Below are 23,990 nucleotides of genomic sequence, written 5' to 3' on the forward strand. Positions count from 1 at the left end.
TCATTTCAAAACTGGGAGAAGCAGGCTTCAGATGTGCGTTAAGGCCTAGTGGAGTGGGGATTTTTGGCATTGAATTAGAAATCAGTGCATTAAACTGACACTTGAAGTCTGCAGAAAGAACACAGTGTGTGTCCACACGAGTGGACTATGAGCACCCATTGCCGTGTTCTCAACTGACAGGAAAGCAAGTGTCAGAAAAATTAGAACATTTAAAATGGAGTCTCACATCCTAGCAGAATTTTTTCACAAAAATTAATGAAGGTGAATCTTCAACCCAGTTCATTTCTGAGTGGTTCTTTCATTAGCTAAGTAAGGAAAGTCATTTTACTAGTAGAGATTCAGTTAAATAATGTTTGAGTGCAGCAGTGAAGAAGTATGTTCAGGGAAGATAAAGCTATTACATTTCACTGAGGACTCAGTTGAGGATATTGAGAGTATGTCCCTCCTGTGGTCAGAACTGCCCTTAAACCCCATCACCAAACACTGAATTGCCCTGGAATATTAATTTTTGTTGCAGACTTGATAATGTTTCTTCGTATGTTCACCTTATAAAGCAGGACAAAGCATATATGTGAAATTTACACTGCATTAGAGTCATTTCGCTGACAATTAACATGGCATGTAAACCACAGGTTACATCTAGTTGCTTTACACATACTTTGTTTTTGTCAGAAGAAGCAAGATGTTCATTTTCATACAATTTGCAGCATATATATTTTTAAGCTCAAATATAGTTTTAGAAAGTTTTAGATCTCATTGTGAGCACAAAGGAAATTTCTGTATTTCTAATTTATTTAATTGCATTTGAATTGGAAGTGATTAATCTGCAATATAAAGACATGCTAAAAGATAGTATCAAGAAATTTTAATATACTTATTCAGATGCCTTCCAAATAATAAATGTGCTAAATTAAAATATGCTTGTCAACTTAGGGCAGTGTTGGTAGTATCCGTGTAAAAAACATTTTCAAAGACTGAATATGTAGGCCCAGCACCCGTAGCGGAGTGGTTAGGGCACCGGCTACATGCACTGGGGCTGGTGGGTTCAGATCCGGCCCAGTCCTGCTAAACAACAATGACAAGTACAACAACAACAGCAACAACCACAAATAGCCAGGCGTTGTGGCTCTTAAGCCCAAGAACTTGAGGTTGCTGTGAGCTGTGACGCTATGGAACTCTACCCAGAGTGACATAGTTGGACTATGTCTTAAAAAAAAAAAAAAAAAAACAGAGAAGACACTATGTAAAGTTTCCTTGCAGATCAACATGAACAGATAAACATTTGCAATAAATTTTAATGATAGAGATCTTATACTTGAATTTAGTTAAGCAAAGTTATCCTCAATAAAGAAATTCCATTGTTCCCATTAGTGGACTTATATTTTTTAAATTATACTCAAATAGTATATTTTAAGTTTTGTCAGTAAACATTTTTGAATTTTTTCCAAAATTCAATTTTGAAAATTTCCAAAATATTTTGGAATTTTTTTTTCTTTAAAAGTATTCTGAATTTTACTTGTTGACTACAAAGCCAAAAATATTTACTATCACAGTTTTATGGCTGAATAGTGTTCCATGGTATACCTATCACAGTTTTAATCCATTCACGGGTTGGTGGGCACTTGGGTAGTTTCCACATCTTTGCAATTGTGAATGGAGCTGCTATTCGAGTTTATATCCTTGTGATGATTTTTTTTTTCTTCTGGGTAGATACCTAGTAATTGGGTTGTAGAATCAGATGGAAGGAGACCTTTTAGCTCTTCGAGCATTCTCGAACACCTTTTTCTCAAAAAGATTGTATTAGTTCTCAATTCCACCAACAACATGTAAATGTTCCCTTCCCTCTGCACCCAGGCTAGCATCTGCAGCTTTGGGACTTTGTGATGTGGGACATTTCACTGGGGTTAGGTGGTATTTTGAGGTGGTTTTACTTTGCATTTCTCTGATGATTAGGAATGGTGAGCATTTTTTGGTGGGTTTGTTGGCTACTTGTTTTGGGAGAGGTTCTGTTCTTGTCTCTTGCTCAGTGATTGATTGGGTTATTTGCTCTTGTTGATTTGCTTGAGTTCTTTGTAGATTCTGGTTCTTAGGCCCTTGTCAGATTCATAATATGAGAATATCTTCTCCCATTTTGAAAGTTGTCCATTTGCTTTATTTATTGTATCCTTAGCTGTACTATGTGTTTATTAATCATAGTCTGGAAGAATTTGGAAAACAAAGTATCTAAGCTCGACCCTGAAGGATGACTAAGATTTAGGCTTTGAGGGTGTGTGTTGGGGGGAGCAATCCATGTGGCATGAGCATTAGGAAGAAAACCAGGAAGTAATCAACAATGGTCTGATGTGAGATGGAGGTGGGCGGGTAGTTTGAGGCTTGAATGTCCACCTAAGAGAAATAGACTTTGTTAACAAATAATTTTGAGCTTGGGATAGTGTCTGGCACTCAGAAGTACTCAATGATTATTTATTGGATAAATAATAGGGAACCATTTAAAAGAATTGAGGAGAAATACAGGATAAACACCTAAAGACAGAGGGTTGATGTCTATCCTCACAATAGCAAGATTTGCTAAGCATTAGCTAAAGTCCCTACTGACATTTACCTTTCTAATTACCACTGCTGCCTATTTAACCAAGGACTTGTAATAGTTTCCTTCTCCCTATTTCCAGTCTTTGATCCTCTGATTTAAGTGCCTCATTTTCTGATGACAAATACTTTGCACATAGAAGGTTTTCACACATTTATTCGCTCTCGTAGATGAATGAAAGTCACAGCTTGGTTAGTCTTTAGGAACAGACTGACAGCATATGGAAAAGCCTTCCAAAATCTTGTTACTCAAAAATCATAATAGGATTTTTAAAGAGTCTTCTATCTCACTATAAATTGGGGGATATTGGCTGGCATTCTCCTCACTTGGATTCCTGAAGGAATTCCTTAGATAAGGAGATGCCCTTATAATATTTATTCTTAAATGTTTGCAGTCTTAGGCTCATGAAACAATGCAATATAATGGGCTGCTCAAGTGTTTAGCTCACAGAGTTTATATTTTTTTGCCTTAGGTATCTTAATGCAATTCAGACAATGTGTCCACATATTCTTCGCTATTTGACTACAGCAGTCATAACAAACAAGGATGTTCGAAAACGCCGGCAGGTGCTAAAAGATCTTGTCAAAGTTATTCAACAGGTAAAAACTGTACTTTTTTTTTTTTTTTAAGCACCTAAACTTTAGGTGTAACCTCTTTTTCTAAAGTAGGACTCTTAGTTCTTAAGGTAAAAATATTTTTAAAAATGGGGAGTATACATGAAGTTTAGAAGTCAGAAGAGCCTCAAATGGACATTCACCATCTTTAACTCCAAGACACATATTATGTGAGATGTGTGTGAATGATTATTGATGTATGCTAGGTGGATACTTAATATGCTTTTTATATTTGTGTTGCTCTTATTGCAGAGAGTAAAGAAGATCTGAAACCTGTAGCTGCTTGTGAGGGAGATCATTACCTGTATGATTCCAGAGGGGAGACCATTTCATAAATACAGGATTAATAGTTCCCAAGTTGGGTCAAAGCTGCAGCCTTGCCAGTTGATACATAGTGAGCTTTTCAGCAAAAACTGTAAATTAAAGAAAGAACAATATTTATTTGATCTAAGAATGAGTAAAATACAAAGAAATACTTGTCATTCAGTAGGGATGTCATTCTTAGGGGAAGTACATCACTGCTTATTGACTAAGGGAGACTTTTGGTAGCAGGGGAATTTGAAAGCTGTTGGAATGATTAAAGGATGAAAATTTAGAGAACTTGGTTTGAAAGATATGATAAGCTCAAGATGCAGTATGAAATCAGGATAAAAACAGTTGCTTTGAAAAGATAATTTGGTAATTTTAGTAATTTGGCTAGAAATTAATGGCAAAAAAAGATAAGATAGGAAGGTTGGGTTATTTTAGGAGCAATCTGCTAAACAGTTTGAGCCAGATCTAACATGACCTTTGACTTAATTTTACAGGAGTCTTACACATACAAAGACCCAATTACAGAATTTGTTGAATGCTTATATGTTAACTTTGACTTTGATGGGGCACAGAAAAAACTGAGGGAATGTGAATCAGTAAGTATGAATTTTTACTTACTTGTTAACATTTTGGCTGTTGTACAGTTAATCTTGTGAAGGCTTAAAAGGAACGAAGTAGTTGAATCAGAAATGTTTGCATAAATTGGGAATGGGCTAGGCTGAAGATGTTTTTTAATGTTGCCGTGTGTATCCTTTTTGTTACAGCAATTAATTAAAATGTTAGTGATAATTTGAATTCAGAGATACATCAGTAATTTCATGTCTTACAATGAATAAGTAAATACATAAAATATTTCAACATACAGGCCTGGGTACCAAATTGCACATCATAGCCGTGATTCTCAAGTTTAGTTTCATAGATGGCCTTATCACTAGAACAGTGGTTCTCAACCTTCCTAATGCCACAGCCCTTTAATACAGTTCCTGTGGGTCGCGACCCACAAGTTGAGAACCACTGCTCTAGAATTTTTCATGTGATTATATTTAACTTATGCAGTAAGTAGGCAATTCACTGTAGTTTGAATTTTATAATTGTAATGCTTTCTGTTGTTTAGTAGAAACTAAAGTACTTTCACAGTCAATGAATTATTAGATTGTGGTTGTTTTGAACAGTTAATTTGCAAGTTTTAAATAACTAAGGATTTATCTGCTGAAAGTAGCCCATTTATCAGATTCACAAGTCATTAGTTATCAGTTTAATCTTCTGAACAAAAAATTTGGCACAAAATAGGTAAATTGTTGACAGACTTTTCTAAGAGAAAAATGATCAAGCAAATACACATTCAGAGTTGATTTTCAAACATTAGGCAAAATAGACAATTAGCATCCAGTGGAGTAGTAAATGTACTCATGTGATATTATTAAAGTAAATATTGGTATATATTCATTGCATTCAGTAATATTATTAAAGTAAATATTGGTATATATTCATTACATTCAGTATATAGGCCTTGCTGTGAATCCAGAAGAGTCAGAGGGGACTTGATTGCTATTCTTAAAGTTAAATAACTCTCTTTCAGATGTGACATCTATGGAATAGGACTCACCTCTTGCATTCTTTTCCTTTGTAATTTTTTAAGTCTATTTACTGTCACAGAAATACGTCTCTAGTCCATTTACAACTACTTATTTTAAATAGCTAGAAAAGATAACGTTGTCAACAGAGCACTTACACATAGGATAATGGGCAGGTTGGAACAGGGAAATGTTGTAGTTTTTTAGGTCATTTTTGGTAGCCCTCTTACTGCTTTTGTAAATTGTTTAAAGGCTTGAACGTAGCGTTCTAGAAAGTTCTGTGGTATAGAACTCTCATTAGATGGCAGAATTATACTGAACGGAACATTAAAGCAGGCAAATATTTGAGTCAGGTTTCTGGAAACTATTTGTCAGTGTCATAAATTTTTTCTTTTTTCTGTCTTACACGTAGGTACTTGTAAACGACTTCTTCTTGGTGGCTTGTCTTGAGGATTTCATTGAAAATGCCCGTCTCTTCATATTTGAGACTTTTTGTCGTATCCACCAGTGTATCAGCATTAAGTAAGAACACTAAAATTTGATTTGTATTTTTGTGCTCTTAAATTCCTGGAAATTTCCATTTACTGTAAAGTTACACTTAATAGAATTCTAGTTAACTAGATTTTCATTTTGCTTTTTGAAGTGAGAAGAAACAATTTGATAGTGATTTATTTTAAAAAAACAAAATTTTTCTTTGAATTTTGAAATGCTACACATGCAAATATTTTTGACTTCTGTCTGTGACACAGCATGGGTTTTCAAAATCCTACTTTTGAGGGTAGTATATGATTGTCAGTTACTTTTTTAAAGAGTAACTATTGTACCATTACACAGAAAATTGAAGTAATCATTTTTTAAATGGTTTTTAATAGGAATTCAAATAAGGATATAGCCAATAAATCAGAAATTCTGTTGAAAGACTGCTACATTTGGTAATCATTTCCATTGAGTTTGTTTTATTTAATTACATATTTGAATTCTATAGTAAACTCCTATGAAATCCTAAAATGTTGAAACATGGAACAATTATGAATGTCAGTTGAAATTTTCTCTCTTCTGTGAGAAAATTATTGGGAAAACATTGTGAAATGTGCATAACCTATTAGAAACTAATTGTACATATTAAAATTTGAAAAATAACTAGCATCCTTTGGTCACAGATGAAGTCCAGTGTTTAAAAACTTACAACTTTAATGTTTGCCTCTGAGGAGTTGTGTGTAGAACAAATTCTTTTTCTTTAATGTCATTTGTTTTTGCTAATTCATACTTGCTTGCCTAATTTTGGTGGGTTGTCATGGAAGTGATTGTCTAGAGTCAGAAGTGTAGTGTCATCATGGGACTTTTCCTAGGAGAACTGAATCCTTGGCTTCTGTTTTATTAGTAATTTACTATAGCTTGCAGGCAGAATTTTAAAGACCTGATTCTCTTTATGAATCTATGCAAATTCTTAATATATGTTGGTTTTGAAATAAAGAGGTAGGTACATCATATTCGGTGCTCTGGTGGACAGTAGATGCCAGAATTCTTGCATTGTTCTGTTTTTAAGATTTGTAATTAGGATTTATGAAAGAGAAAGATTAGTATTTTGGTTTCCCATTTGGAATTTTCCCCATTTCTCATTAGAGGCCTGTCACTTAGGTGTTCCTGGTTCCGAACTTACTGAACTGCCCCTGTTATGCCTTTTGAAAGCTGACTCTCCTTTTTGTATCTTTAGTGCCCAGTATACTAACTTTAGTACTGACATGCTTTATACAGTATAGTATGAAGATAGTATAAATATTTGTCATGTAAATACAATTCTTTTCTCCTTAGTATTAGTGAAGTTGCATTTTTATTTATGATAATACTTCTTTACTTTGATGTTTGATTCTGAGTTCATCAATAAGATTTGTTCTAATTCTGGCTCTTTCCCTTTATTAACTCTGGGACCGTGGATTCATTATTTTGTTTCTTAGGATTCAGTTTATCTTTACCAGTAAAATAGATTAAGTATTTGTCATGCCTACTCAAGAGATGTGAGAAAGGTCATAGAGTGGGAATACTTCCTAAACTTTTATATGACATTATTACTACCTGTCTTGGTTTAAGCTGTTATTTTTTCTTTGATCCCTCTAATTTTCTGCTGGATAAAGTCAACAAAGCATTTTCAGACTAAAGTTCTAATGTTTTTCCAAAGTCTGAGAAATCTTTTTTTCTTTCAGTGGTGGCATTTCATATCACTTCGATGGTTTAAATGTTTTTTGGCTACCTGTGGAATGTTTTACTTAGATGGTTTAGAATACATAGATTAGTAATGTAATATATTTTCTTTAATTATTAGGGTAGAATTTTCAATCTGTAAGAAATCTTAGGGTCCTTCTATACTGTTCAGTACAATATACTTGAAAGATGGTTCACATTTCAAGATCTAGAACCGTAGCTTTCAAATCTGTGTGGGTGCACATGTATATAGTAGCACTTAACTTCCAAATGTAATTCTCTCTCTATATATATAAATATTAATATATATATGAGTGTGTGTATTTAAACAGAGCCCTGTCACCTGCTTATCCTGTAGCTCTGTTCAGCTATTCTCATGAATACTAAGACACCTCTTTGGAACCCTCAGACTTCTGGAAACAGCTCTGCACACCATTGACCCAGAGCAGCTCTAGTATTTTGTAACTGGGAAACTTGAGTCTTGGGGTTGTTAAGCTACTTATGTCATACTTAATGACCAAACCTGGACAAATAGGTGTCCAATATTCATTGTGCTGTGTCCTACTGTGAATTCCTTCCTTTTCATTGTGAACAATTTATGTTCTCATAAATACTAGGTTTTGACTAATTTGTTATTTAGTGTATCAGTTGAGCCAATTCTGTGTCTCAGAATCTCTGTAGAGTTTTTTGTTGTTACTGTGTTTAGTGTGTATGTTTTTACAAATACAGATTCCTGTAGCTATCTGAGATTTCCAAACCAGGTTTACTGAGTAAATCCTATCCTGTGGTGTGGAGCAGGGTTACTGCACTGTTTGGATCTTGAGAGTGGTTATTCCAAAGCACAGCTAGAATCAGAAGCCACTCTGTTAGGTTGCCTCAGGCATCCTCAAACTATGGCTCGCAGGCCATATGGAGAATGCCTAGGACATTAATCTGGCCCACCGGGTATTTTTGCTGCAGCTGCCTGTCCTGCTTAGCAGCTGACTCGTTCCGGGCCCGCAGTCCGGCCCTCCAACGCTCTGAGGGACAGTGAACTGGCCCCTGTTTAAAAAGTTTGAGGACCCCTGTTCTAGAGTGATGACATGAAATCAGTGATTAAATACCTGTAGAATATAATAAATTAAGAAGGTGTAAACTTCTTCATGTTTTAAAGCTGCTTTAATGAGTTAGTATGATAGTGGCTGAAAAAAATGTTAAATATTTATGGTGGGATTTTATAAATACTGCAAACCTAATTCAGACTCCAGGAGCTTGGAATCCATGATAATGACCAGTAGAGTTAACAATTACCTTTAAACAATATGTAGAAGAAAAATAATTGTTCTCCAATCCAGAGGTTTTAAATCTAGCTGTGTACATCAGAACCATCTGGAAAAGTTAAACAACAATTTGAACTTAAAAAGAATAGATTTCCTGGTTTTACCCCAGACCTTCTGAATCAAAATCTCTGGGATCAAGACTTGAGAATCTGGTTTTAAAACTTCCCAGGTGATTCTTTTGCAGTTAGCCTTGGGGAATCATTCCTCCAAATTAGTCATTTGTAGTCCTGGCAGCTCATTAAAATCCAGTGGGAAGCTTTAAAATGTACTAAACAAAAATACTGGATAACTGAGTGTGTAATCCCTAAGAAGCAAAAACATTCTCTCAAGGGAGACCCCAGCAACTGTATTTTTTTTTTAAATCCTGATACTGATGGAGAGCCATTTTTTTTTTAATTAAACTTTTGGGGTAACGTCTTGCAAAACCATAGTAAAATACGGCAATCAGGATATTGATGTCAATACATTCAAGATACAGAACATTTTCATCACAAGAATCCCTCAGGTTGGTTTTTTATAGGGGTACCCACTTCCCTTCCACACCCTCCTGAATCCCTAGCAACCAATCACATGATCCATTCTTCATTTCTGCATTTTTGTCAGTTCAGGAATGTACAAAACATTCTCTAAAAGGCAATTTCCAAAAAGGGCAGAATGCTATGTGTCATAATTAAGATGCAATTAATTAATAGCAACATAATTAGTACAGCTGTCTAAAGAAGAAAACATGAATGCAACTGTGCGCCTCTCCTAGCTGAACATTAGTTAGAAAGTAATCAGAACACCCTCAAAGAGCTAAATTCTAGAGGAAGAAAACATTTCGAATAAGTGCGTAGATAAATGTAAAATTACAAATTGTGATGGTTTTGAAATACAATGCAGAATGATAGGAGAGAATGACATGGGCATATTTGTATATAGAAAACCAGAGAAGTAATTTAGGTAGATAATACAGTGAACCCCAACAACTCACTAAATGGAATGACTATAAGCTCCAGACTGTTTTTTTCCAGAATATTATAATAATTATGAAAAGTTATCCTATTCATTAGTTTATGCTGGCCTATCCCTGTGTCTAGTTAGTCTAAAATTAAGTAATATTCTATCTTTGTGGAGAAGGAAGAGGAAGGATACATCTCTGACTTTGTTTTACCCCAAAGGATACATTAAATAAGTCTTTTCATTTGTGATTTGGAGCATTCTCTGTTAATAGATTTCTAACTAAATGGCTGTAAGCACATGTGATAGCCACATCTTTATAAAAATGCACGTTGAGGATGTTTTTTAACAGTTTATATACAACTCTATAGATTTGTAGGATAAATTCCAAATCTGTTTACCATAAAGTGTGCAACATCTGTCAAAAAAGATTACTGTGGTGGGGCTTAATTTAATATAACTGGATAGTTTATCAGATATAGTATGTGTCTGAAATTTAAAAGCTGTTCTAAAATAATCCTTGGACCAGTTTTCAATTGCAGATAAAAACAAAGTATGGAAGTAATATTTTGAATGTGTATGATAAACATGTTGAAGCTTACATTAATATAATTTCCCTTTAGGGAGTTAGTTTGGCTTTTTATAGAAGAAGGTATTTGCCAACTACTTTTGCATTTCTTTAAGTCATGAAGTTATTCTACTTTGATTGTTTTATTAAGTAACAAAAATCTTAATATTTGTCTTAAGGTTCTTATTACCACATAACAATTTATGTTTAGAATTATGTTTATACTATACTATATTACACTGTAATAGTAGAGAGAAATATAAAGGTGTGTTTCCAAATGGCAATAAAGAGTTTCAGAGGCCACCATCATCTTGCATTTCTGCGTTAACATAAGGATATGTTAACTATAAGGTTATAAAGAGATGTTGGAAAATATACTGAGAATTGTCAGTTGTCACACACAGCATTTGGTTTTCCTGTTTGATCCTGTTTTCTTCTTCCTCTTTCTTCATACTCTGTCAGTTAAACATAACTTAGTCTTAGAAAAGACTTGGAGTACTTTTTTTGGATATGCCTAATAGTTGGCTTATTGTCTTCAGCGAAAACCAGACCAAAGGAGATTGTCATATATTTTAATGAGTATTTGAAATAAATTATTCTTATCAAATAAATTTTGGATAACTAAGTTATTTAAAGAGGTAATAATAAGACATGTGAAATGTGGACCCTCAAATCCTTACTTTCCCAAACCTTTATTTATTTAGGTGGTAGAGAGCGGAGAGGATGGCAGGTGGCTATGGGAGGGTTCAGAGAAGGAACAACATCTTAAACATGATTGAAAAACGTGACAGAAAATCAAGTTGGCTGGGCACAGATTACACCTGTAATCCCAGCACTGTGGTTTAGCAGACGTTACCAATAGGAGGGACCTAGTAAAGAACACGGGAGTCTGTCTTGAAGCCGGGAGTTTTGAGATCAGCCTGGGCAACATAGTAAGACTTCATCTCTTAAAATAATAAAAAGTAAAAGTGTAAAAAACAGAGAACCAGCCTAGAGCCAGTGAAACCCTCCTATGTCCTTAATTGGTACCACTGGTACTATTTACTGGCCAGAAACAAAAAACAAGTATACGATTTTGTGCTGGAAACATGAACTTGTTTAGAGAAATTGAACTGAAGATGAAATGCTTAATTTTGCTATGTTTTTGGCAACAGTATGTGATTCTGTGCGTGTCTTGTTTAACATACTCAATATCATGTTTTTGTGTCAATTGAACAGAACTAATGAGCTTAAAGATGTGTGTAAGGGATTTACAGAAAATATTTAAATGCTTTAAGCTGTCTATAAGAATTTTAATACAATCTATACTAAAATTATTAGAAATTTTTTATGTTTAAAATCTGGATCGAATTAGAAATTTTTCTCAGAAATTTTGTGATTTGATGCATGAGTTTATTGATAAATGAATTTTTTCAGTAACATGAGGTAAGCATATTCTAGAATAGCTTAAACCAACTAGTCTTTTAAGTTTTGGTAGGACATTTTTATTTTGAAATTTATACTATTTTGCATAAAATTGCCCAACTAGGAAAGAATTATAGACTTTGAAGATATCTTTCTGTTAATCTGTTAGGTTTTTTAGGTTTGTATTTTTATGTTACTTTAAGGAAACTGAACTATTACCACATTCTTTAATTAACTTTCAGAGTGATTGTTAGCTTAGATAGCCTGAGGTGCCATCTAGTAATTTACTAATACTTCTTGGACCTTATTTCAAGTTGTTTTTTTTTTTTTTTTTAACTTGAGTAAGTAAAAAATCTGCAAGCACATAGCCATTTTTGAGTCTTGATGTGTATTGCCAAATTGCTCTACTCATGCCAGAATGTGAGACTTAGAACATAGATGTAAAAAAAGAGGGCTAGAATATTCTATTTATTGTATTTGTATAAGATGGAATTTTGTTTTTTCTTAACAATCAGAGCAGAAATATTGTTTCCTTATGAAGCTGTCCCCAACCTCCCAGACTAGAGCTGATAAACCTTTTTGTAATTCCCATAATTCTTTCTACTTTTTCTTCATCACACACACAGTAATTTATGTATTTGGACATTAGGTGATTGTCTGCAACCCCTATCCCCTGAGTTAAACTCTTTAAAGGCTGACAACAGACAATATTTTGCCAATAGCATCTAACACAGTTTGTATTTTGTTGAGTGAATGACAATAAAGGAAAGGATTGCTTTAGTTTGGCTAGTACATGGCATTTATGAGAATGGCAAGAGCTTGGAATTGAAGCTAAATTGTAGAGTCATGAATGGTAATTTTTTTTTTTTTACTCTTTGGAAGTTTTGAAAGGAATTTGGGAATGAATTGGTTACAGTATTACCCTCTAAGGTGATGCAGTCTGTCACTCCCTATGCCTGAAACCAAGGGTAGTACCAAACCCTACATACATCACGGCTTTCTTATACTGTGATAAAGTTTAACTTGTAAATCAGGCTAAGTAAGAGATTGGCAGCAAATAGTAAAATAGAAGATTTATAACAGTACACCAGCATCACTACTCTTTCACTTTGGGACCATTATTAACTAAAATTAACATTACTTGAACACAGGCACTGTAATCGGGGGACTATCTATATGACAACTGAGGGGGCTACTAAATAATTGACAGGCAGGGAGTGAATACAGCATGTGCAAGATTTCATCGTGCTACTCAGAACAGTATACAGTTTAAAATTTAGGGATTATTTCTGGAGTTTTTCATTTAATATTTTCAGACTATGGTTGACGATGAATAACTGAAACACAGGAATTGGAACTGCAGACAAGAGGGGTGACTACTATAGCTGGGTTTTAAAACTGACCTGGGAACCATATAAAATGTTAAGGAGAGACTTAAGAGGTAAATTAGTTAGAAAACTAGGAAATAGTAATGGAGCCTCAACTAGAATAGGAATTAATCGGACAGTAAATGTTAATTATCTCCTCTGTGCCAGGCATTGTGCTGCTTATCACTGGATGTGTGGCAGTGAACCAGGAAGACAGTGCATGCTCTTTGGTTACATCCTTGTATGCAGTGTACCATGGAAGCTGACATTCAGTAATACAACTTCAGCTGTTATTAACACTATGAGAAAACAGGGTTGAAGAGCCTTGCAGACAGGGCACAGCATATGGAAAGGCCTGAGTGGTTAAGAACGTGGTGTGTTTGATGAACAGTGGGGTTTAGTATGGCTGGTAGAGAAGAGTCTCTCAAGACGAGAGTAGATTGGTAAGAAAGTTTAAAGCAATGATTAAAGAAATAATTGGCCAGCTATAATCTCAGTGCTTTGGGAAGCTGAGATGGTAGAATCACTTAAGGTTAGGAATTCAAAACTAGCCTAAGCAACATAGCATGACCCAGTCTTTACCAAACGTAAAAAAAGCCAGGTGCTGTGGTACAGTCCAGTAGTCCCCAGCTACTCAGGAGACTGAGGAGGAGGATCCTTTGAGACTGCAGTGAGCTTTAGAGACCTTGAAGATAGGGATTTTAATATATATATTTTTTAACAGATTGTTTTATTTATGCTAATCAGAGTAAAATCGTGAGTATGTGTTGGAAAATCTGTTCTTTCAATTAGCAGCTTCAGGTAAAAGTGTCAGACACATATACTTCCTTTGTTAGTGCTGATGAGAATGAAATGTACTTGTTCCTAAAATAAGTCGGACATCAGCAAGAAACACTAGAAGTTTATCAGGAAGCCATAGGAAACACCAGTTGTAGGAATTAAAAAAAACAAAAGACTAATTGTTTAAGTAAAATGTATGCTTCTCTGTTTTTAGCGGCTTTTAAAAACTGGGATTAGATAACCCTGATAAAGAGATAATAAAGTTTGTCTATACAAAGTGATAGTCTTAGATTAATTGTTCTTTATGCTTGCTCTGAATGTGTGCTTATAACAAAATTGGTTATTAAAACAAAGAACACTGATTTAGGAGGAAAAAAACATAATTTGACATGAAATATTATGGCTTATTCCATATTTATCTTGTTTTCCATTTCAGATTTCCTGTAACTTAAAATAATTATCTTCATAGATTTAGTTTTACTCTTATTTTATTGATAGTTTAACTTATTTTTACATTTTGAACAAAACTCTATTAATTAAACCATTGTCAATAAATATATAAAATAGGGATAGCACTGCAATTATATTATTTGCATAAAGATATTTTTATTAATAACTACATTGCTTACATTAGGATCAGAAGCTCTGGAATTATATAATTAATTATACAGTTATTAGTGGCTGTATTAAAGTTGAAAATTCTGACAGATCAGAAATTTTAGTTCATAATATTCCAAAGAGGGATTTTGTTGATGACATTCTAGTTGTTTTCATCAAATTAGTGAGCACTAAAAAGCTGGACGGCATATGACATCTTTAGTGGAAGTAAAGAACAGTTGAAATATGCATGCATATGTACTATATATTTTTAAATATAATATGCTCTTAAATTATTATATGTGCATGCATAGGTGCTCTTCCATTAGCTGACTGACTGACCTACTCTACCTACAAAGGCTGGTGCTTGCTTTTTAGTCCTATAAATTGAGCACTGCAACAACTCCCTTTACCCCGATCATAATCATGATACTTACAATAATATATTACTTATAATGTAAGTAGTTATATTATATTACTTATAATAATAATGGAAATGGTATGTAAATAGTTGTTACGTTCTCTTGGTGCTTTATTTTTTTATCATTGTATTTTTTTTTGAGGGGGTTATCATTGTGTTATTTTTTTATCAAATTACCCCCCCCTAATATTTTCTATCTGCAGTAAGTTAAATCCATGAATGCAGAACCTGTGGATATAGCAGGCTGAGGGTGCATTGTTAAAACTTTTTTCTCCTTTAGATCATTATTTAATGTTGAGCACCTGCTTAAGTGTAAAGTGTGTTCTAGAAACTAGAAAGAATTTCATTAATGTAGAATATGTAGCCTTCCTTTCAATGATCTTAGAGTCTGGTTGGTAAAATGGGATATGGGTCATACACAATACAAGACAATAGGTCCAAATATATGAGCTAGTGAGAGTCTGAGGGTGACCCAGACGTACCTAAAATTCTCTTTGTAGAGTGTGTATCAAACACATACATAAAAGCTAGGTTTTCAAGCCCAGTTAATTAACATTACTATTTTCATTAGCATGTTGGCAGATAAACTGAACATGACTCCAGAAGAAGCTGAAAGGTGGATTGTGAATTTGATCAGAAATGCAAGACTTGATGCCAAGATTGATTCTAAATTAGTAAGTACAATTGCTGATTATTTTGAACTTTAGGAATTTTTAAATAGGACAATTATAGTTTTCATTAAGACTTTATCTTGTATAATAGTTCTTTGAAGGCAACAGCACCCTTTTTCTTGCTAGATAAGTAATGTCATCTATATACAGCATAGAAAAATACATGGAGTAGTGCGCAGCATGTCACATCATGCTCATCGCATACCTGGGAAGCTTAGTCATTAACATTAGAGTATCAATTTCCCTCTGTTTCATTTCAGGGTCATGTGGTTATGGGTAACAATGCAGTCTCACCCTATCAGCAAGTGATTGAAAAGACCAAAAGCCTTTCTTTTAGAAGCCAGATGTTGGCCATGAATATTGAGAAGAAGCTTAATCAGAATAGTAGGTCAGAGGTAAGAACCATACATTTCTTCTGTCTGGGATTTAGAAACAATGAAACATTCTTACATGAACTTTTTGAGAACATATCAATATTGGTTATATCTGATTTTTATTGCTCTTTAAAGGTATGAACATTTTGTTTAAGAAATTACTAAACTGAAATCGACTTTTTCTTAAATGAATTAATATGCATTAGTCAAGGAAACTGAAAAAAAAATTGTGTTCCTAGTTTATTGTAACTTTTTTTCTCCTTTTTCTCTTCCTGTGTGACTTCATTAACTCATTTCCTCGGGGTTTTCAACACATCATTTTGATACTGGCAGATGATAACTTACATGTGTAGCCCTCTTTCAAGTACATGCAGTGTGTGTTCTTTCTGAATCTAAAGAAATAGTTCTGTAAAAATGTTGATCTTATTATATCTATTAGTGCTGATCTTACACAAATTTCATTTCTTTCATCTGATGTTCATATGGAAAATAATCCCCCCTTTTGCTAGAGATCCTGCATATTAGCTGCTGAAGAACTTGGATGACCTTATAATTTTGGAATCCTAAATTGTCTTTAATATACTATTTAGACATTATGATTATGTGTAACTAAAGAGAAGAAAGTTATTAGAAAGCAGTTGTGGAACTTTTAAAGACACTTCTTGATTGAAATTTTAGGGACAGATTGGTGTCCTTAGAATAGTCTTTTAGTTTCAAAAAAGAACAATGCATTGGAATAGGAATGGCATATTCCATCCAAGTCTAGAATAGTTAACCCAGAAAATAACGTTTATATGTTGTTGTTTTTTTTTATCTCTTTATGCCTTAGGATCAGTTTGTATTGATTATTTCAGTGTTGGTGATACTAATTGTTAAAATTTGTAACTGGTTTAAAAGTATATATTTTGATGTGCTTCATTTGTTATTTAAGTGGAATATCTGACATTTAGTAATTGGAGAATTTAAGATCTTAAACTGGTTTGACCAGAGTAGTGCTGAAGTAAATGCAGTGTCACTTTCTTCTGATAGCTGTTTTAGAAGGTATTTTCTTTTCACCCTGTCGATTTCTCTCTGCCTATTTTAGGCTCCTAACTGGGCAACTCAAGACTCTGGCTTCTACTGAAGAACTATAAAGAAAAGATGAAAAAATTCTGTAAAAGAAAATGAAATAAAAAAAGCATTAATAAGGGGTGACATACATTTTTGAAACAAATATTGAATACAAATTTGGAGAATTTGAATAAAATTGTCTATGATTCATTTTATTTTGCTATGAATTTTCTTATATGTGCAAGTGTGGTGTTTCTTTTTAACTTTTTATTTAGGCCAAACCCAGTTTACCCAGTTTTTCATCTTCCATTACTGTAGTACAATATGAAAATCAGGATATTGACATCCACTCAATGTGTGTAGCAGTTCTGTGCCATTTTATTACATGTAGATTTGTATGACCAACACTTCGATCAAGATAGAGCTGTCATCATCACAAAGATCCCCGGCATGCTACTCTTTTGTGGCCACACCCTCCTCCACCCCTGCCTACTGTCTCCTGACAATCACTAATCTGTTCTTCATCTCTATAATTTTGTCATTATGAGAATATTCTTTTTTTTTTAACAGTTTATTAGTTGGAATAAGGATTTTTTTTTTATTTTTTATTTTTTATTGAATGGTAACTATGTACAGAATGCACTTCTGGGGTACAGTGTAGGGTTTTCACATGCAATCTGAAATACTTCCATCAAACTGCTCAACACAGCCTTCATGTCATTTTCTCAGTTATTGCTTTAAAACGTTCACATTCTACTCTTAGAAAGATTCACCTGTACCCCTATAAGATAAACCTCAGAAGTGATCCCTCCAAACCCCCTCCCTCCACCCATTCCCTCCTCCCTTCTCCCTTCTCCCTCCCCCCTCCCCATATTCTTAGGCTATTTGGTTATAGCTTTCATATAAAAGGTATAAATTAGTTTCATAATAGGGGTGTGTACATTGGATACTTTTTCCTCCAGAGAATATTCTAAAAATGGAATTATACAACATTAACCTTTTGAGATTAGCTCTTTTTATTCATCATGATGCCCTTGTGATCTCAGTTGGCATGTACATCAGTAGTTTGTTCATTTTTATTGCTGAATATTCCCTGGTATTGATGTACCACATTGTTTAACCCTGTACCTGTTGAAGGCTATTTTAGTTGTTTCCAGTAGATTCTATTACAAATAAAGCTGTTGTTCCTTATTTTCTTTAAGTGGCTTCTTAGTCACCTACTGTACAGTTACAGAGACTAAATAGGAATATAAGTTCAATTTAACAATTTCCTCTTTAAATGTTACATCCACACTTTGCTAGTTACCCACAGAATTTAAGAAGTATACAGTCTTCATACATACATTCTGTCTTACATAGAAGTGGTTAGATTTTTCACTTTGGTGGTTGAACTACAACCCAGTCAGATAATAGAAATTTCTGTTCCTGCTTTCAAGAAGTAGTACAAAGATAAAAGATACATGCCTATTATTCTTTTATTTAACATCTGATCAGGCCACCCTCAATGTTCAGTTAAGTTTAGAGTCTACTGTAGTTAAATTGTATCTGTCATTAAAAGAGCATAGAGACCTCCCAATACTAAACTTAGAGCAGGGGTCCACAAACTTTTTCTGTAGAAGGCCAGATATTAAATATCTTAGGCTTTGTGGGCCATATGTTCTCTGTTACAGCTATTCGATTCTGTCATGTAGCACAAAAGCAGCCTTTGTATGTAAATGAATGCTGGTGGCTGTGTTCCAATAAAACTATTTACAAAAACAGGCTAAGGGCCAGATTTGTCTCACCTGCTGTGGTTTCCAAGCCTGACTTGGGGTGTTGGTACTTCTAAGCTGTAGTCCAAAAGTACTGAAACTAAAGGAAAAATGATTGGGCATGGTAAGCCAAATGATAATTACTTATTCTTCTGTGGCCAGTGTCGTAAAAATGCCAAGCATAGGGCAGAGAAAAATGCATAGAAACATAAAGAGGCGTATTGGTAGTATAAAATGGCCAGGGTTTATGGAGAAAGTATCAGAGTGACATGAGTAACAAGGTAGGCCCTTGTTATGTGTAGGAGCTAATTCCATGCATCAGTAGTCCCCATTTATAACAAATAGAACTATAGTCATATAGAAAACTATAGAATTTCATGCTTTACCAAGGTGATACAGAAATGAGAAGGATGTTAACAGTCTTCATCTTTCCCTCTTCCCCAGTAACCCAAGGTCCAAAAGTTCTTCGATAGAGGTGTGATTAATATTCACTATTTATTTTAAAAGACTGTAGCTCAACCAAGCCACATTAATACCAAACAAAGATTTCTAGATGATTACTAGCCCAGTATTTTTAAAGGGTTATTAATTATGTCCTGATGGACTAGGAAAATCCCAGGTAGGAAATACAGGACGGTAATAATAAACATGTCCCATTAATATAGACGTCAAAAGTGCACTGTAACAATGAACTGAACGGCCATTAGTTGTTTCTCGGGCATTTTCATGCCCTCTGTTTCTCTAAGTGACCATAAGGAGAGAGTGTTTGAGTGTTTTATTTAAGCCTGGAAGTACTGAAAGTTGAAACTATTTCTATGATATTGATGAGAAAGCATACTCAGATCGTTGCCCAAGGTCGTACCTGCTAAGCTTTAAAACAAGGAATAGAAAACAAGACTTCCTTTTTGTCACACTGCCCTCACATCATTGTTGCGTTGATTGTAATCCTTTCAGATTAAATTTGCAAAGGGTTAGGGGGCACATGTTGGTAAGTTGTGAAAGAACATGTTTATCTACCAAACTCATCTGGTTGGTCTCGGTGCCAGCAAAGGATACTCCATTTGTTCTACTGATGATAATCATTGGCTAACAGTGACCCCACAAAAATACTTATTAGAATACACAAAACTCTGAAGAACATCTCTTACTATTTGCTGTTATATCCTGCTCCTTCAAGGTCATCCATCGTGTTAGTAAGTAATGTTCACTTTTTCTGCCACTTTGTTTTTCACATACTGCTGCCCTTTGAACTTGAAAGGTGAGGCCACTGTGGATTACTAGTTATCAGTTGGAAAAACTACACATACAACTAATGGCCATTCAGTTCATTGTTAAAGTGCACTTTTGAAGTCTATATTAAAAATTAATTGGTTCTGGGTTTAACATTAAGTTTTGATGACAGGTAAAATGTTCCAATAAGGTGTGGAGCACAAAATAAGTACTTCATAATTTTCTTGTGCTTTTTTTCCCTTCAGTAAATACTGAGACTCTTCTATGTGACAGCAGCTTTTACAGGCACATCAAAGAACAAGCATTCGTGAAGCTTATTTAAAAAGTTGCTATGACTGGACATGGGGCTCACCTGTAATCCCAACAGTTTGGGAGGCTATGCAGGAGGATTCCTTGAGCCCAGGAGTTCAAGACCACCCTGGACAATAGAATGAGACTGTATCTTTAAAAATAATTTAAAAATTAGCCAGGTATTGCAGCACGTACCAATAATCCAGCTGTTTGAAAGCCATGGCAGGAGGATGACTAGAGCCTGAGTTTGAGAATGCAGTGACTGGTGATCACACCACTACACTCCAGCCTGGGTGACAGAGCAAGACCTTGTCTCAAAAACAAGTTGTGGTCTTTATTTTTAAATGCATTCATAAACGTGTTTATGCTTTTTCTTGATACACAGATACATGTATGTATAATATATACACACACACACACAGTTGACCCTTGAACAATGCAGGGGTTACGGATGCTGACCTACGCTGCCAAATCCATATATAACTTTTGACTCCCCCCAAATTTTATTAATAGCCTGTTATTCACTGGAAGCATTACCAGTAACATAAACAGTTAACATATTTTGTATGTCACAAGTTTTATGTACTGTATTCTAAGAATAAGCTAGAGAAAATAAAATGTTATTAAGAAAATCATAAATAAGGGAAAATGTCTACTGTTGAAGTGGGTCATCCTGAGGGTCTTTATCTTGTCATCTAGATGTTGAGTAGGCTGAGGAGAAAAAAACAGGAGAGGTGAGTCTTGCTGTCCTTGGGAGCGAGGTGGCAGAAGAGGTAAGAGAAGGCAGGCACGTTTTGTGTAACTTTAAAGAAATACATTGTAATTTTTGACTTGTTTGTTTATTTTAAAATATTTTTATTAGTAAATGGTACCAGCCCTTCCTCATGTGCTGCAGTTTCAGTGTCCATGTGGAAGGGTCGACATCATAAAAGAAGTCAAAAGATTCTCGAATAATCAGAACCCTTCTGCCATGTGGTGTCCAGCCTCAGAGCCGGAGCCCATGGGCCACAAGCAGGTTATGTGAGGCCTGTTTTGCTTATCGGTGGTGTCAGATATTGTGAAAGTTGAGCGTGCACCTTTTTTTGCTCATCAGCTTCCATTAATGTTTATGTCTTTAACGTGTGGCCCAAGACAACTCTTCTTTCCCAGTGCAGTAGAAGAAAAAAAGGTTGGAGACCCCTAGCACGTCACTCTTCCTCATCTGGTACTTGGTTGGAAGCACTCATCTCCATCAAAGTTGTCTTCTTTTCATTCCTCTACTGTGGCTTGTTAGCTCTTGAATTTCTCCACAATCCGTAACTTGGAGACCTCCCTTCACCCCAGCACCTGCCTTTTTTGCGATATCCACAATCTCTTCCAGGATTTGCCTCATTGGCTCTGCTGTAAATCCTGTGGAGTTGTGCACAACATCTGGACACAGTTTTCCCTAACAGGAATTTACTGCTTCAGGCTTGACAACTTTTTGCAGCTTCTTGATGTTTTTCACGGATTTTGCTGTAACAATAATGACGTCTTTAATGGTGTAATTCTTCCAAGTTTTCATGATGTTCTCTCTGCTTAACAATACTTTGCATAAAGTCTATGTGTAATAAACCTTAAAGGTCCTTCTCACCCCCCTGATTGAGAGGTAGAATTAGAGCCATTGTGTTGGAGGGTAAGTCGACCACTTCGAGACCTTTGGTATTTAACTCAAAGACTTCTGGGAGGCCTTTGGCATTGTCTAATATATCAAAAGAACTCTAAAAGGCAGTACCTTACCAGCAGGGTACTTCTTGACTTCAAGGACAAAATACCAGTTCAGAAAAAGCATGCAAGTTGTCTAGGCCTTCTTGTGCAGCCAAAAGGCTGGCAGCTGGAATTTATCTTTTATCTTCAGGACTCAGGACGAGTGGCTTTATGGATGACAGTCCTGATCATAAACCAGGCTGTATTTGCACCAAACAGTAGAGTTAGCCTCGCCCTTCCTGTCTTAAATCATGGTGCTCACTTTTCTTCCTCACTAACAAATGTCCTTTGTGGCTTTTTCACCCCAGAATAAGGCACTTTTTGTTAAAAACCTGTTCATTAAAAATCTGTTCAGGCAGATACCCTCTTTCCTCAATGATTTTCTTAATGACATCTGGGAACTCGGCTGCTGCTTCTTGGTTGACAGAAGCTACTTCTATAAACTGGACATCTTTTTAAGCCAAACCTCTTTCTGAAATCATCCTTTGCTGGCATTAAATTCTCCAGCTTTTAGATCCTTCACCTTTTAACGTGTCATGTAATGATTTTGCTTTTTCTAGAATCTTAGTAGCGTCTATAAGGTATGCCTTTGTTATAGCAATCCTGCACCTACATAAAAGCTGTCTTTTCAATATAAAATAAAACATTATTTTACATAAAGTGCTAGGTTTTTGAAGCCTGCTGGTGTAGCTGTAATGATGGCTTTGTGAATTTTCTTTTTTCACAGTACTCTTTCCACTAGATTCACATATCTTGAAATGGTGGGCACCCATAGTTGGAACCTCTATGGAATATCTCAAGCAATTCCACTTTTTCTTGTGATATCATGAGTTTTCTCTGCTTAGGAGCACTTTGTATAGTGCCGCTCATGGTGTTATTTGAGGTATCCAGTATTGCACTAAACACAATGAAAAATACACGGGAACCACAGGAGATCACTTTTTACTGCAATATACAACTTAGTGGAACTGCTCACTAGATGATTAGCATCACGTGACTTTTTAAGTACATACAACCCTAGCATTAGGAGGTGGCTACAAAATTAGTAGTACAATATGTATTACAGTTAAATTTATTATTTAATCTTTGCATTTGTAAATGGCACAATGTATAGTTTCTATAAGTTTTGATGAATTTTAACTTTTAATAGAAATTTGTGTATATTTTACAGTAGTAAAAGGTAGACTAGTATCTACTTATATTTTATGCATTCACAACATAGCTTTTTCTTAATTCTTTCAATCTTCCTAGGCTTCGTGATTCATCTGAGTCTTTTCAAGTTATATTTAAAGATCAACTGTAGCTGGTTAGGGCCTGCTCTAGACTGTCATTTTCATTTGTTTGTGGATGGTGTCTGTCTTATTTAGTACTGAATCACTAATCTCAGGCCTTTCGGCTTATCTTAGACCCTCAGTAAATAATTGAGTGAATCAATGACTGAATCTTTGGGATGGTATCATGGAAAAAATGTGGACTTGAAGGTAAAAGATCGAAAAACAAATGTACGTGTCCGAAAACTTTAATTTTATTTCTGTTATTGTCAGGTAATCTTGACAAAATTATATATTTCTTATTCTGTGATTTCCTAATCTGTCTAATGACGATGTTTACTGTTTTGGTGCCTGGCTATTTGGGGTTAAGCGCCAGTAAAGAAAGAAAAACAAAAAGCCCCACACACCACTTCCCCTCTGAGTTCATGTCCCTCCCTGAGTTTAAAACTGTGACAGAGGCCGAGCACGACCGCTCACACCTGTAATCCTAGCACTCTGGGAAGCCAAGGCACGTGGATTGTTTGAGCTCACAAATTCAAGGCCAGCAGGAGGAAGACCCATCTCTACTAAAAATAGAAAAATTGAGGCAAGAGGATTGCTTGAGCCCTAGACTTGGAGGTTGCTGTGAGCTATGATGACGCCATGGCACTCTACCCAGGCTGGCAACTTGAGACTTTGTCTCATAAATAAATAAATAAATAAATAAACAAACCTGTGACAGATACACACATAAGACATTATGATAAGTATCACCGAATGTGAAAACACTTAGGAAGTGTTGTAAGGTACATTTTTACGGTTAAAATCAGTTGAGGACTTGCTAAAATCATCAAGATATGGCAATTTATGAAAAGTTTCATAAAAATTATCTCTCTCTTGGTCTTGACTTTGTCTTGGCAAGGTGAAGGTGAAAACGGAGAGAGGTGGAGATACTAATAATCCTGGA

At 35.0% G+C, this 23,990-nt stretch overlaps 1 protein-coding gene across 1 annotated transcript in view; it reads left to right on the forward strand.

The window, feature by feature from the left end:
* The window catches only part of EIF3E (eukaryotic translation initiation factor 3 subunit E), a 43,271-nt gene extending 26,280 nt beyond the window's left edge, over positions 1-16,991 (forward strand). The window contains exons 8-13 of the mRNA XM_003782410.2: positions 3,060-3,186; positions 4,008-4,109; positions 5,500-5,609; positions 15,253-15,355; positions 15,613-15,747; positions 16,811-16,991. Coding sequence (XP_003782458.1) covers positions 3,060-3,186; positions 4,008-4,109; positions 5,500-5,609; positions 15,253-15,355; positions 15,613-15,747; positions 16,811-16,849 — 616 coding nt within the window. The 3' untranslated portion in view covers positions 16,850-16,991. The remainder of the gene's footprint in view (positions 1-3,059; positions 3,187-4,007; positions 4,110-5,499; positions 5,610-15,252; positions 15,356-15,612; positions 15,748-16,810) is intronic.
* The last annotated feature ends 6,999 nt before the right edge of the window (positions 16,992-23,990 follow it).

The sequence above is a fragment of the Otolemur garnettii genome, unplaced genomic scaffold (genome assembly GCF_000181295.1).
Source record: "Otolemur garnettii isolate 467f Iridium unplaced genomic scaffold, OtoGar3 scaffold00004, whole genome shotgun sequence".
Taxonomy (NCBI): Eukaryota; Metazoa; Chordata; class Mammalia; order Primates; family Galagidae; genus Otolemur; species Otolemur garnettii.